Source organism: Monodelphis domestica, chromosome 2 (assembly GCF_027887165.1).
Source record: "Monodelphis domestica isolate mMonDom1 chromosome 2, mMonDom1.pri, whole genome shotgun sequence".
Classification (NCBI taxonomy): domain Eukaryota; kingdom Metazoa; phylum Chordata; class Mammalia; order Didelphimorphia; family Didelphidae; genus Monodelphis; species Monodelphis domestica.
This window is the reverse complement of record NC_077228.1, coordinates 26,671,507-26,686,680: the sequence shown is the minus strand read 5'-3', so window position 1 is coordinate 26,686,680 and position 15,174 is coordinate 26,671,507. Positions and strand designations below refer to the sequence as shown.

Genomic DNA, 15,174 nt, shown 5'->3' with positions numbered 1-15,174 from the left:
GATGATTAGAGTGGAAATCTAAAAATATAGTTGCTTACCCTCCAGGTGAGTTTATATTCTTCAATTTACCTTCTGCCTTAGAATCAACACAGTGCTTTGGTTCAAAGGCAGAAGTTTGGTAAGGGCTAGACAATGGGGGCTAAATGACTTGCTCAGGATAGGAAGTGTCTGAAGTTAGATCTGAACCCAGAGCCTGGCTTCTCTATCCACTGAGTCACATCATTGCTCACAGTGATCTTTATTATAACTTGAAATAACTAAGGATCATCAGTGGAAAAACCATCTTCAGGAACTTGCAACCAGCCCTTCAGACAAGTTAACACGTTTTGGGATCTCCTAGAACCACCCAACATGATTGACAACCTCCCTATAGCATATGGTGACAGCCGAGGGGTTGCACCTGGATCCAGTGGGAGGGCTGCAGATATTTCCCTCCTCCTATGAGCCGGGGGTCCCTGCTCCTCCCCTTTCTGGCTCCTGAAGTTGTAGGAAGTTGTTGTCCTTCAGCTTGGAGGGAGTTATTTATCTGCATATTCCACCTCCTGGCTCCTGGACCATCTGGGAGCATCAGGCTAAGGCCCCGCCCTGATGAGTTGCTAGGCAACGCTCCTCCCTGAGTTCTGCCCCCTGAGAGTGATGGAGGGCCGAGGCACTGGCGCAGGCCAGGTTGAGTGGGCCTCCCGATCCTGACTGCAGTCCAGTGCCCCCCCCCCCAACTTGGGATCTGGGAGAGATTCGGGATTGGAGGGGACCTGACAGAGGAAGGGACTCTGCCCAAGTCATACATTGAGGATGGAGTGCAGACTTGGTGGCAGAATCATGTGGGCCAGACAGGATGCGATGGTAGCCATCAGAAAATCAGAACTCTTCCTGGGCAGCCCTTGGGCAATCCCTTGGTTCACAGGCCAGATTTCATCTGTAAAATGGGAGAGCCTGGCCCATTTGGCTCTTTCCAGCGCTAGACTTGTGTTGGCTCCCTCTAGTGGAAAAATTGTTGACCCCACATCAAAGGCCTTTTTTTTAGAATTCAGGGCCAACCCTGACTTGAGCCTGCCAGGGAGGAGGGTCTTCAGATTCTGAAATGTGACCATCCAGCCCCTTGACGGAGGGCCTCCAGGGAGGGAGAGCTCATCATGCCCCGAGGCAGCTGGTTTTATTTGGCAATCATGTAGAGAACATGAATGAAATGGTACCTTAATAAAGCCTGAAAGCTGGCTTGGATCCAGAGTGTGGAGGGCCTTGAGTGCCAGGAGGAGTTTGTATTTGAGTCTAGTGGCAAAGAGGGAGCCCCTGGAGTTTATTGAGAAGTGATGCATCATGGGCAGCAGTGGGGGGGTGGTAGTGGTAGTAGCAGCAGCAACATTGGATCAGTTGAGCGGTTGAGCTGGCAAAGTAAGAAACCCTCAAAGCCCACCAATCACCCTGCTTGCCTCAGTTTCCTCAACTGCAAAATGGGGATAATAATAGCACTTACCTCCCAGAGTTGTTGTGAGGCTCCAATGAGATCATATTTATACAGCCCTTAACACAGTGCCTGGCCCACAGAAGGAGTGACATAAATGCTGATGGTTGCTTTTGTTATGATTATTATTACTTTGGTGTAAGTGCTGAATCCTAGAGCAGCCTCTCTCAGCATCCTCTCTCTCTCTGTCTCTCTGTCTCTGTCTCTCTCCCTGTCTCTGTCTGTCTCTGTCTCTGTCTCTGCCTCTCTCTCTCAGCATCCTTTCTCTCTCCCTGCCTCCCTCCCTCTCTATCTCTCTCTGTCTCTCTTTCTCCCTCCCTCTCTCTCTCTGTCTCTGCTTCTCCCTCTCTCTCTTTCTCTCTCTCTGTCTCTGTTTCTCTCTCTGTCTCTCTCCCTCTCTCTTTCTCTCTCTCTGTCTCTGTCTCTCTCTCTGTCTCTCTCCCTCTCTCCCTCCCTCCCTCCCTCTCTCTCTCTCTCTCTCTCTCTCTTCCTCCCTCTCTCTCTCTCTGTCTCTCTCTCTCTTTCTCTCTCTCTCTGTCTCTGTCTCTCTATCCCTGTCTCTCTCTGTCTCTCTCCCTCCCTCCCTCCCTGTCTCTCTCTCTGCCTCTCTCTCTCCCTCCTTCCCTCCCTCTCTCTCTCTCCCTCCCTCTCTCTCTCTGTCTCTGTCTCTGTCTCTGTCTCTGTCTCTCTGTCTCTGTCTCTCTGTCTCTGTCTCTCTCTCTCTCTCTCTCTCTCTCTCTCTCTCTCTCTCTCTCTCTCTCTCTTTCTCTCTCCTTGTCTCTCTCCCTCCCTCTCTCTCTCTTTCTCTCTCTCTGTCTCTGTCTCTCTCCCTCCCTCTCTCTCTCTTCCTCCCTCCCTCTCTCATAGCCTCAATATCACTGCACTGAAACTCTGATGGCCTCCCCGACTGTGTCGTGGATTGGCCTCACCTAAAGTGGGGCTTCCTATCTTCCCATCTGTGAGTTAAAACATGCCTTGGGAAAAAGACACCCCTTTCCGCATCACCGGTCAGGTTTTCTCTTCTGGGAAAGCCTCTCAGGCTCAAAAGAGCTGCCAGGGCCTGGGATGAGTCCCAATGGGCTTGAGCTAAGAGAGATTCCCACCCACCTTGGAGAACATGAGTACGGGGACCATCACTTGCCTTTCTTTGCCTCTCGAAGCCTAATGTATGTTTATTGACTGATGATGGTGCCAAGGACGTTGTAAAGGGATTTTCTCCATCAGGAACAAGTTGGACTTGTGGCCTCCGAAGACTTTCTCCCTCCAGAATTCTCTGACTCCCACCTCCATCCCGGGCACGTGGGTCTTGCTTTCCTGTTTCGTCCCTCCCAGGGCTATTGATGCCTAGTTAGCTGTTGTGGTCTTGGGTCCCCATTTCTGAGGATGTGGACTTGCTGGCTCCATCTGCCACGCCGGACCTCATCAGATCAGATCAGCTTCCTCTTCCTTCCCCTCTAAGGGCCGGTGCACACACAAAGGTCTTCTCTTTTCAGAGTGGGAGGGTCATTGGCCCCTGCTGTCCCCTACTGGCCCCGGGTCCTCTCCGATATTAACCTCCCGGGCCTGGTTATCTGACAGATGAGACGGCAAACATAGCCGAACCCCCCAAATAGGAACACTGGTTTGCCCTTCCAGGGGTATCCTTGAGGGATGGCAGAAAGAGCCTGAATTTGGAGGCTGAGGGCCCGGGTCCAAATCCTGGCTCTGGGGCTCTGGGTAACTGAGGCCTTTCAGCTCTCTGGGATCCTTTCCTCGTCTGTAAAATGAGGACGTCCCCTTGGGTCTGACTCTTCCTGGCCCTCTCTCAAGTTTTCTTGGCAGAGATACTGGAGCAGTTTGCCCTTTCCTTCTCCAGCTCATTTCTCAGATGAGGAAACTGAGGCAAACAGGGTTAAGTGACTTGCCCGAGTGGCTCAGTGGATAGAGCACTGACTTCCAATCCAATTTCAGACACTTTCTAGCTGTGTGAACTTGGGCAGGTCGTTTAAGCTCTGATTGCCTGACAAAGGATTCCCTGGAAAAGGAAATAGCAAACCATTCCAGGTCTGTCCTTGTCCAGGACGGTCCACTGGGTCATGAGGAGTCGGAGAGTCTCTAAGGTCCCCTTCAGCTCTCAGTCTTGGGACTTCTGGATTGCCAATGCCTGGGAGCCATCGTCAAATAAACAGAGGTCTTGGTCTACACTAGACGTTCACTCTGACCCATTAATCCATACCCTGGAGAGGGCTGACCTGTGGCTAGTGATGAGGTAGGACCCAGGGTGGGAACAGTGCCATCTGCTGCCCGCCTGAGCTCTCTAGTCCAACCCCTCCTCTTACGGAAAGGGCAAGTGGAGCCTCGAGAAAGGAGGTGACTCATCCAAGGTCACATAACTAAGTAGTGGACGGATGACTGAGGATCAAACCCAGACTTTAATGCTCAAGGTGGAAAGAAGATACCTTCAGACTTGGAGGAAGGGGCTGGCTGTCTCAGGCAAGGCAGAGGACCTCTTCTGGGCCTGGTGAGCCCATGTATCTTCCCATCATGTATCTCCAGATTAAGTTTAGGACACATTAATCTTCTCAAAATTCACAGGGTCCACCATGAAATACAGATGGCAGCTCTTGTTTTGGAAGGGATCTCAGAGTCTCACCCCCTCATTTATAGACGAGGAAACGGAGGCCCACAGTTTGCAAGTGGCAGAGCCAGGGACGATTGGGAATACATTCCTAGCTCCCTAGGACAACCAATCCAATTTCACGTACCCCCATGGCACGTTTTCCTTTCTCCCATCAGCCCTCAGCTCCCTTTAGGGCTGATCCCCTTTGAGTGGGCCTAATTATATGGAAGGTTTTCTGAAGGCCTAGAAAACAAGAGGCCATGATTCCTAGCTGAACCAGGCATCAAGGAGGGGGACGAGCTGGGGAAGGAGGCTCTCAGAGCCCAGCTGTGGCTGCTTCTCATCAGCCAGAGAAGAAAGGGAGGCTTACTGATGAACAGAGGCCAACCCGTATGCTACGGTGGGTCTTATACACCCCTGTCTTCTATGATAACGTTGCTATTTGCAAACCCTCAGCAGGGCAGCTGACAAAACCTTTCCCAGCTGCTTGTGGAACCTTGTGGAGCTGATATCACCCAGAGCAGGGAGGGCTGGGGTGGCTAAGGGCGAGGAGCAGCAGGACCTGCTCTAAGGTCCCTCCTAGCTCTGACATTCCCTGTTCCAAGGTTCCTCCTAGCTCTGACATTCCCTGTTCCAAGGTTCCTCCTAGCTCTGACTTTCCCTGTTCCAAGGTTCCTCCTAACTCTGATATTCCTTGTTCCAAGGTTCCTCCTAGCTCTGACATTCCCGGTTCCAAGGTTCCTCCTAGCTCTGACATTCCCGGTTCCAAGGTTCCTCCTAGCTCTGACATTCCCGGTTCCAAGGTTCCTCCTAGCTCTGACATTCCCTGTTCCAAGGTTCCTCCTAGCTCTGACATTCCCTGTTCCAAGGTTCCTCCTAGCTCTGATATTCCTTGTTCCAAGGTTCCTCCTAACTCTGACTTTCCCTGTTCCAAGGTTACTCCTAGCTCTGACATTCCCTGTTCCAAGGTTCCTCCTAGCTCTGACTTTCCCTGTTCCAAGGTTCCTCCTAACTCTGACATTCCCTGTTCCAAGGTTCCTCCTAGCTCTGACATTCCCGGTTCCAAGGTTCCTCCTAGCTCTGACATTCCCTGTTCCAAGGTTCCTCCTAGCTCTGACATTCCCTGTTCCAAGGTTCCTCCTAGCTCTGATATTCCTTGTTCCAAGGTTCCTCCTAACTCTGACTTTCCCTGTTCCAAGGTTACTCCTAGCTCTGATATTCCTTGTTACAAGGTTCCTCCTAGCTCTGATATTCCTTGTTACAAGGTTCCTCCTAGCTCTGATATTCCTTGTTACAAGGTTCCTCCTAACTCTGACTTTCCCTGTTCCAAGGTTTCTCCTAGCTCTGATATTCCTTGTTCCAAGGTTCTTCCTAGCTCTGATATTCCTTGTTCCAAGGTTCCTCCTAACTCTGACTTTCCCTGTTCCAAGGTTCCTCCTAGCTCTGATATTCCTTGTTCCAAGGTTCCTCCTAGCTCTGATATTCCTTGTTCCAAGGTTCCTCCTAGCTCTGATATTCCTTGTTCCAAGGTTCCTCCTAACTCTGACTTTCCCTGTTCCAAGGTTCCTCCTAGCTCTGATATTCCTTGTTCCAAGGTTCCTCCTAGCTCTGATATTCCTTGTTCCAAGGTTCCTCCTAACTCTGACTTTCCCTGTTCCAAGGTTCCTCCTAACTCTGACTTTCCCTGTTCCAAGGTTCCTCCTAGCTCTGATATTCCTTGTTCCAAGGTTCCTCCTAGCTCTGATATTCCTTGTTCCAAGGTTCCTCCTAGCTCTGACACTCCTTGTTCCTTCTTGACTTTCTTGTTCTTTATTCTAGGGCCCCTCTCAGTCCTGACGGTGCCTGCTCTAAGTTTCTTCTGGCTTCCACATTCTCCTTGAATGGTTGATGTTGCTCTGTTTTCCAGTATTCTGTGTGCCCTCCCAGCTGCACACACTCTTAACTATTCAGCATTTCTTCCCCTTCCCCTCTCCCCCAAAAGCTAAGAGCAGCCACAGAGTCACGTCCAACAATAAATCAGGAACTGGTTTATATTTACACACACACATACAAATATGGATCACTGACACTGCAAGAGATACAATACTGTATTGCACATTTGGCCCAGGTCTGCCTCTTTTGAGGGCAGGATGTGGCTTCAGGGACACGGGGCAGGGCACTTGAAGGATGCTAGCTGCAGGATGGATGACTGAATGTCACAGTGTGGTTAGACAGTGATTGTGGCAGGTGTAAAGCCAAGGAATAAGAGGCGGAGTAGAGGGAGTCTTCTCAGAAGTCTGCTTGGGGGGATAGATTGATTACCTGGGTGTCTTCTCATGCTCCCCCTCAAAAGACCTATTTTGTAGGGTCCAACTGGATGTCCTCTCAAGTTCTTTATTTAGGAGACTCAAAGACTGCTGAATACCAAGGCTGAACCCCAGGGGACCAGTGAAAACCCCAAGATACAGGGCTGGTACACTTGTGGGTAGCTAGGCATAAGGAGGTACACTGCACAGGGAAGGGTGTTGGTGGAGTACAAAGAGAAAGGACTTGGAATCAGGATATCTGGGGTCCAGGTCTAGTCCTGCCATTTTGTACCAGTCATCCCTTTTACCTGTCCCACCCTCAGCTTCAGTCTTCTCATCTATGAAATGGGAAGGATGATCCCTGACCTCAGAGGATTGTGGGGGGAAATCGAATGAGATTAGGCAGCGATTCACAGGATCATAGCTCTAGAGTTGGAAGGGACCTCAGAGGCCATCTTGTCTAACATGCTTATTTTGCACATAAGGAACCTGAGACCCAGAGAGGTTATTACTTACTCAAGGTCACACAGCTAGTGAGTGAATCTGGATTCATATTCCATTTCCCTGACTACTGTTTCAGTAGTTTTCCCATGACACTGAACAACTTGTGAATCTTACAGATCCTTGAGTCCAGGTTTTTTTACCTGTTTTCTGTCCTGGACCCCTTTGGCTATCAGGTGAAGCCTATGGACCCCTTCTCAGAATCATATTTTTATATAATTGAAGAAGATGCTCAATTTCAGTTGGAAATTAGTGAAAAGAAAGGTGATATTTTCCCCATCTACATTAATGGCCCCTTTTCCCTCACTCAAATTAAGACCCCCTGATCTTGCCAAGTCCCTCGCTTTTACCCAGGAGGTCTGACACTTATTCCCTGTGTGCCTTTGGGGAAATCACTTAACCTGCCTGGACTTCAGTTCCATCATCTATAAAGTAAGGAGGTTGACTAGATTACCTCTATGGTTCCTCCTAGCTCTAAATCAATGAGTCTTTAAGATCAAGGCTATAGAGGATAGATGATTTACTCAAAGGCCACATAGTAGCAAACAAGTATGTACCAGAGCTGGGGATGTGAAACCCAGGTCCCCAGGCTCCAAACCTATGCATCTTCCTATTCTCCCTGCCTTTCAATCCTTATCATCATCATACACAAAGTAAAATGATAGTCCTGATGGAGCTAGAAGTATATCCACAGTGGTATTAGTAATCTCTTACCAGCCACACATCCAAAACACAGGTGGGTCCCCTTCACAGTTGAGGTGCCATTTACTCAGGTAAATGGCAACAAGTATCAAACTGAACTGATGCCAGCTGCTGTTCAAAGCAGTTGGACCAGAAGTCTGGGAATATAGATTCAATCCTGACTCACATGATTTATTATTTGTGTGATCTTGGGGCCGACACTTCAAAACCTCTTGGAAACCTTCAATTCCTTTGCTTCCATCTAGAAGTCTTCTGTTATCTACCCAGAGGTGTGTTCTCTCCCTCCTTAATTTATCTTGTAATTATCTGGGCCCACATTGTCTTCCCCAGAAGAATATCAAACTCCTTTAAGGCATGGACCATTTGGTGTCTTAGTATCTCCAGTGACTAGCACAGTGCCTGGCACCTGGTAGATGTATAATAAATACTTGCAGACTGAAATTTATTGAATTATTGAATCATTACCCTACTCTGTAACATAATGGGCTTGGACTAGATAATGTCCAAGGTCCCTTCCATATCTAAAATGGCCCTGTCATCCCATTTCAAAGAAAGGAAATTTGAGGCTCAGATAAACCAAGTGATTAGGTCACATTGGCAATAAAGTCAGTAGGCATTCAGGTCCCAGTTCAAGTGGCTGCCTCCTCTCAACAGTGTTCTTCCCCCAATCTTTTCTTTTTATTGAGAATTGCAGGTACTTATTCAAGGATATGCTAGGTCAGGACCTTGGACAGCTCCAGAGCCAGGTGGCACATGCCCTCTTTAACAAAAAGGTCCTCTTAATACAACAAAGGACTTCTTGGTCTCTTTTGACCAAAGTGGAATCATCTTTTCCTTCCCCTCCTCACCCAAGTACATGCTTGACTCAAGATCCTCTGAGTCAGGACTGATGGCTTAGCTCAGTTCCAAGTGATCTAAGGCTTCCTTTCCGTTTCTCACACAGTTCGCTCCATCTCCAAACCTCCATGATTGCATAGACTGTTCCTACCCTGGAATTCACTCCCTTCTCACCCCTTTCCTCTTAGAATTCCAGACTAACTTCAAGACCAGCTCAAGCACCGCCTTCTTTATGAAGCCTTTCCTGATCCCCTCACTTGCCAGTGCCTTTCTCTCCACCCCAATTTCCTTATGTATTTTATACACATATGTTGTAAACTCCTCAAGGGCAGGGAATATTTCACTTTTGTCTTTGCATCTCCTAAGCCATGCCCATAGTAGGTGCAAAGAAATGCTCATTTGTTTGATTGGCTGACATTTAAGTGATAGATTGTCCAAGCTGGAGTGGACTTTGGAAAAGAGTGTGTCACAGTTGATGCATTTCATGTCAGAGATGGAAGGGATTTTAGAGCTGATCTAACTCAATCCCACCATTTTACAGAGGAGTCTGAAGCTCTGAGAGGCAAAGGAACTGTCCAAAGGTCATATAGCAAGTCAGTGGATGAGCCTGGAACCAGAAGTCTGGTCTCCTTACTCCCAGCCCTATGCTTTCTTCACCACACAAATAGCCTCTCCTAAATGATTATAAGATGCTAGTGGTGTTACTGGTAACCCTCATCAAGACAGCCCACTTCCTTCACAAAAAGGACCCATTAACTAGCCTCAAATTTGTTCTTTGTTGCCTCTAGCCCTTTCTTGGTTTGATGAGAGACTTGGAAGGAATGAATCCTCACCCAACTGAGCCTGCTTCATGGGGATAGAATGTATATTATAGGTCAATTCTTTCTAGCTACACACTCCAACCTAACCCACCCCTTTGCCATCTGGAGACTAGAAGGAGTCCAGAACTTGGGTGTAAATGCCCCTAACTATTATGAGACACCAGGTAAGGGGGAAAGCCTTCTTTCCTGGGCAAGTCATTAATTTGCCAACTATTAATGCAGTGAGCTCACTGTCACTGGGATCCTTCAAACAGAGACTGAATGATCACTTGGGTATATTGTAGAGGGGATTTTTGTTTAGGTACTAATTGGATTAGACACTTTGGAGGGTCTATCAAGCTTTGAGATTCTAGGATTTATTTTAGCTTAATTACCTACTTTTTTAGGAGCCTGGGCTCCAGATGGGGGCTCTATTTTCATTTTCCTTGTCTCCCCCAGAATAGACATATTGGGATTGGCTGTCTCAGATCAGACCTGGTACAGAAGATGTCAGCTACTTGCTAGTACTTGAATTTTCAGTGGTGGAGATGCAGATAGATTCCAGGAAGAAGGAAAAGATACAAGACCAGCACCCCCAGAAACACCCTTTCCCTTATTCTTTTACATAATGGAACCCTGAACATGCTTCAAAAGAATCATTGCAATACTCACCCTAATACCTTTTCATGAAATAAATTGTATCTGACTCAATTTAGGCTCCTTCCACCCTTGTTAAGACCACAGAAAAGCTGGATGGGTCCTTAGAGGTCATCTAGTTCAGCTCCCATTTTATAGAGGAGAACTGAAGCCTACACAGAGGGAAAGGATTGCCCAAGATTAGCAATCCAGAAAATAGAAAAGTGAGGAATTGAATTCAAGTTCTCTGACCCCAAACCCAGTTTCCTTTTCATGGTTCCCAGTTCTGCCCTTTCTGGAGCTCAGTTTATTCCTCTGTGAAAATGAAAACTGGACTTCATGGTCTTTGGTCCCTGCAGTATGAAGTGTTTAATCCTATATTTCCAAGCTCCCCAGAGCTGAGGTTTCTCCTTATTGCTAAAGCCCCAAGAATATTCCTAGCTCAGGGGCAGGGTTCTCAGGGCAACCTAGAAGGAAACCTACCAGGGAGCAGGATGGGAAATAGATATTTTGTACATGTCCCTCTCCAGCTAACCTTGTGTTGGTTGTGTAGCCTCATGTTATGCAAAGAACCTGTACTTCAAAAGATGTTATGTAGGGTAAAGCTTGGCATGAAGCCTTTCATAAAGTGGGATGAGTTGTCTTTAAATAAGCAGTCTCATTCCAGTGGGATGGGGTATAGCACTATGGAAAGGACCCTCAACTTGGATGCAGAAGTGGGTCCAAATCATAGCTATACCCCCTCCTGGCTGAGGGATTTTGAGTAAGTCACTCCTCTTCTCTGGAACAAAATTCTGTTTTCTGTGAAACAGGGAAGGGAGAGTGAACTCATTGCCCCCAAAGGTCCTTTCCAGTTCAAGAACCTGGTTCTGAGCATTTATAAAGCAGGGTCCACTCACAAAAGGCTGAGAGCATCACATTTTCCAGGACCCAGAAGACAAGTTGCAGATTCCACCAGGACCAGTTATAGAAAAGAGACACTGAGGTCTACATGAGAGCTGTTGAATTAACAAGGGGGCAGGGGTAGGAAATATTGCAGGGGAGAGGAAAGGATGTGGTTAAGTTGGGATTTGGGGAGAGTTCTCAGAGAGCAGAGGGAGCTTGGCCTGCTGGGCCTAGCAGGAGCAGTTGGGCTGGAGGAGAGGTGGGGTATCTGTGAGGCGCGTGGTCTTGGCTCCACTGGCCACAGCAGGGTCTGTATCCAGGGTCTCCGACATCTTGTCACAGATAACATCCACCAGTCTTTCAAAGACTTGCCTGACACAAATGTTCTCCTTGGCACTGGCTTCAAAGAAGTCAAACCCTGGAGAAAGGGAGATAGGACTTGATCAATCCAAAATCTAGCAGGTATCACTCAAGGCCATAATACAGAGCCAGGAGCCCAGGGCTGAAGCCACCTCAGCTCTGATGGTTACTGGCCAAGTGGCTTAAATAGTCATGAATCCCCATTTTCTTCTTAGCAAAGTCATAATGATATTTACATTTCCTCCCCCCTAGTGTCTTTGGAGAGGAAAGTTCTCAGAGGCCTATAGAAATGGGATTGTTTATGATAGGAAAAAAGTCAGAAAAGATAGTTGAAGATTAAATGTAACTCTCCCCTGATTGTGAAGATTAAATTGTAACCCTTGTCTATTTTTAGATTTAATCCCCATAAGTGTAAACACGGTACTTAAAAGTTAAGTATGAAGATCTGCCCATTTAGATCTAATCCCCCAAAGTGCAAATATCCCACTTAATCATGAAGTGGGAGGTCTGTGACCCATGTATGTGATAGTGGGTAATGAATCAGAATTGACTAACTGCTTTCTGGGCAGTCCTAGAACAGGACTTCAATTGTGATTGGTAGACATAGAATTGGGGGAAGACACAGGAAGTGACACAAGAGAAAAATGTCTTTAAAAGGAGCCAACCCTGTGAGGATTCAATTCTTCATACTTTCGAGTTGAGGCTGGTGAAGAGGAGGAGAAGAATCTGTTGATTGGACTGATACATGGTGAGTGAAAGGCTGACTCTTAACTGCTGGATTTTTCTGAAAAAACCTATCCTCTGGAGAGACCTACTCTTGAGAGACACTTCCCAGATCCTCGGCTTTGCCTACCAGAGGGGCCGAAAGTAAATTACTTAGTGCTCAGGCTAGAAATCTTACCTTATCCTCTCTCTGAGTTCCTGCTTCACTCTTTCCACATATTGTAAATAAAATCTCTTTGGAATTAATTAAATTCCTGGCAACTACACTCTTAAATAATCAAGTTCAACCATTTAAAAATTAACCCAATTTCCCCCTTACAATAGCAACTGTCAAGTAGATCAGTTGGGACCCGAAGAAGGAATCCTCCAGAGCCTGAGGACAGGGAGAGAAGAGGAAGAAGAGAGATGGGAACAGGAGCAGGGAGAAGCAGAGAAACAGGAGGGAAGGAGAGGGACTTGAACCAGAAGGAGAGGAGGCACAGGGCTGGGGAGACAGGGAAGGGAGAGGGAAAGGAAAGGGACAAGGAGATGAAGGAGGGAGAAGGATGAAGAGGGAAGGGACCAGCAAAGGGAGAAGAAAGAGAGAGAAGAGGACTGAGAGGCCAGAGAGGAAAGGAAGAAGGCCAAGAATAGGTGAGACTGAGAGAGGAAGGGGAAAAAAGGAGCTGGAACAGACACACCTCTCTTAATCTTCAGGACTGGAATTAGTAAGGGGCTGTGAATCCCATTAGTTAGACTTGGAGGAAATAAGCCAGCCCCTGCCCACCCCTATCCTTGCTTATTAACAGGTATATTTGTTTTGTTTTGTTAACCAAGACAAAAATGGTTCCCACTTTCAGTCCATTGGCTTTGGGGAAAAGGTTCAGAGGTCATAGATGTGATTTTTCTTTTTCTTTTTTAATTTAAAAAAACAAACAGCTCTTACCTTCCATCTTAGAATTAATACTATGTATTGGTTCCAAAGCAGAAGAGCAATAAGAGCTGGACAATGAGGGTTAAATGTCTGGCCCAGGGTCCCACAGCTAGTGTCCAAGACTAGATTTGAACTCAGGACCTCCCATCTCTGGGCCTGGCTCTCAATCCACTGAACCACCCAGCTGTCCCCTAGTGTGGCCTTTCAAAGCTCTTTGTGGCATCTCTTTGGATCTTTCATAGCCAATCGGAGAGGTGGATGTTATTATTATCATCTTCCTTTTCCAGATGAGGAAACTGAGACCCAAAGAGGTTGTCACTAGCCCAGTGTCACACAGACTACTTACTACCAAGCGTCTGGGGCCATACTGGAAGCCAGTTCTGTCTGAGGTCAGTTTAAGTGGCTCCATCTACTATATCACATAGCCTCTAGTCTATCTACCTCACAGAGACAGTTGGTTCTGGAAAAAGGGCTTTCCATACCTTAAAGAGCCAGCTGTTGAAATAATCATAATTTGCAAGCCTCAAAGAGTTTTACTATTACTCTATTATCTTTTATGATCAAAATGAGATAATATTTATAAAGCACTTAGCTCAGTGCTGTCATATAGTAGGCACTTAATAAATGTGTACTCCCTTCCCTTGGATTTATATTTAATGTTCAATGGACTATTATTAATATTGTTATTAATCCCCATTGGAATTTAATATAGAAGAATAATAGGAATGTGGCTCACTCTAGGGCTGATTCTATTTAGATTCCTTTGGGGAAAATGAGGATAAAATAATTAGTAAGAATAATAACAGCAATATTTAGCATTGATGTAGAATATTCCTGTCTCTGGGCCTTTGCTAAGTCTGTCCCCTATACCTAGAATGCCTCCCCTCCCTCCTTTCTTCCTAGAATCCCTAGCTTCTTCCTTTTCCTTCTTCCTTCTTCCTCCTCCTTCTCCTCCCTCTCCCTTCCCTTCTCTTCCCCTTCCCCTTCCCCTTCCCTCCCCTTCCCTTCCCTTCTATCTTAAAATCAATACTGTGTATTGGTTCCAAGAACAGAAGAGCAGTAAGGGCTAGGCAATGGGCATTAAGGGACTTGCCCAGGGTCACCCAGCTAGGAAGTATCTGAGGCTAGATTTGAACCCAGGATCCAATTCTTGGTTTGTCTCTCAATCCACTGAGCCACCCAGCTGCCCCCTTAAAATGACAACTTCTATCCAAAGATAATCTTCATTCCCCTTCAGCTGCTAATGCCTTTCTTTTACTCTGGAGACACCTCAAGCTTCTTTTATATATACCCATCTATGGAAATGTTGTCTTCCTTGAGAGGATGTAAGTTCCTTGTGGGCAAGGACTTTGTCTGGTTCTGTATCCACAGTGCCTGGGGCAGGGAGTTGCCACAGTGCTTAGAGTTCTGGGCCTGGAGTCAGAAAGATTCATTTTCCTGAGTTCAAATCTGGCCTCACACATTTACTAGTTGTGTGACTCGAGGCAAGTCACTTCACTTGCTTCAATTTCCTCATCTGTGAAATGAGCTGGAAAAAGAATGGCAAACCATTCCAGGATCTTGACCAAGAAAACCCCAAACTGGCTCATGGAGAGTTGGGCATGACTGAAAAACAACCGATCAACATCTACGATGCCTAACGAACAAAAACCACCTCTTAAATGCTTGCTCACTCGATTCACTGATTCCTGTCAAGGCAGCCCATTCCACTGTGTTAGGAAGTTGTTGCTGATCTTAAGCCTAAGCTTGTCTCTTTGGACTTTCTCCCAGAAGCTCCTAGTTCTGTACTCTGGGGTGGATAGACCAAATTGAATCCCCATTTTCCAACAAAGAAAAGGATAAGCATTTATATGGCACCTAATATGCTCCAGGCACTGTGCTAAGCATTTGATAAACATCTCATTTGGTCCTCACGGCAACCCTGGAAGTAGGGTGCTATCGTTATTATCCTCATGTTACATTTGGGGAAACTGAGGCAAAAAGCGGTTGAATGACTTCCCCAGGGTCACCCAGCTAGTAAATGTCTAAGGCCAAATTGGAACTCAGGTCTCCCTAACTCCAGTCTCAGTATTGTCTCCCCTGTACCACCTCGCCATTTCAGACATTCAGTGATTCTCAATTTTGTGATTTTTCAGATTCCATTATTCTGTGATTCTTCCTGCCCTGTTTTGGCAGGACACAGTACAAATACAAGATTTGAATACAAGCCCTCCTATTTCCCAGTCAGGTGACCTTAGGCAGGGAGAGCTGCTAGGATGGGGAATCAGGAACTTGGTCTTGAATTTGGGTCCTGACAAAGGAGACCCAGAAGCTCTGTGGTACTGTCCACGATCACGAGAATGAAGAGACATGCTCCTAGGGGAGAGAAAAGGCATTGGTATGCCATGTAGAGCAGCCGGCCACAGGCAAAGGGCAGTAAACTTGGAGCTGGAACACAGAGGTTCCAGCTCACCTCTGACTGAGCCTCAGTT

General features: G+C 46.8%; 1 protein-coding gene across 1 annotated transcript in view; it reads right to left on the bottom strand.

The window, feature by feature from the left end:
- Window positions 1-6,073: 6,073 nt before the first annotated feature.
- Window positions 6,074-15,174, bottom strand: part of RAB3B (RAB3B, member RAS oncogene family) — a 60,556-nt gene continuing 51,455 nt past the window's right edge. The window contains exon 5 of the mRNA XM_001362392.4: window positions 6,074-11,125. Coding sequence (XP_001362429.1) covers window positions 10,938-11,125 — 188 coding nt within the window. The 3' untranslated portion in view covers window positions 6,074-10,937. The remainder of the gene's footprint in view (window positions 11,126-15,174) is intronic.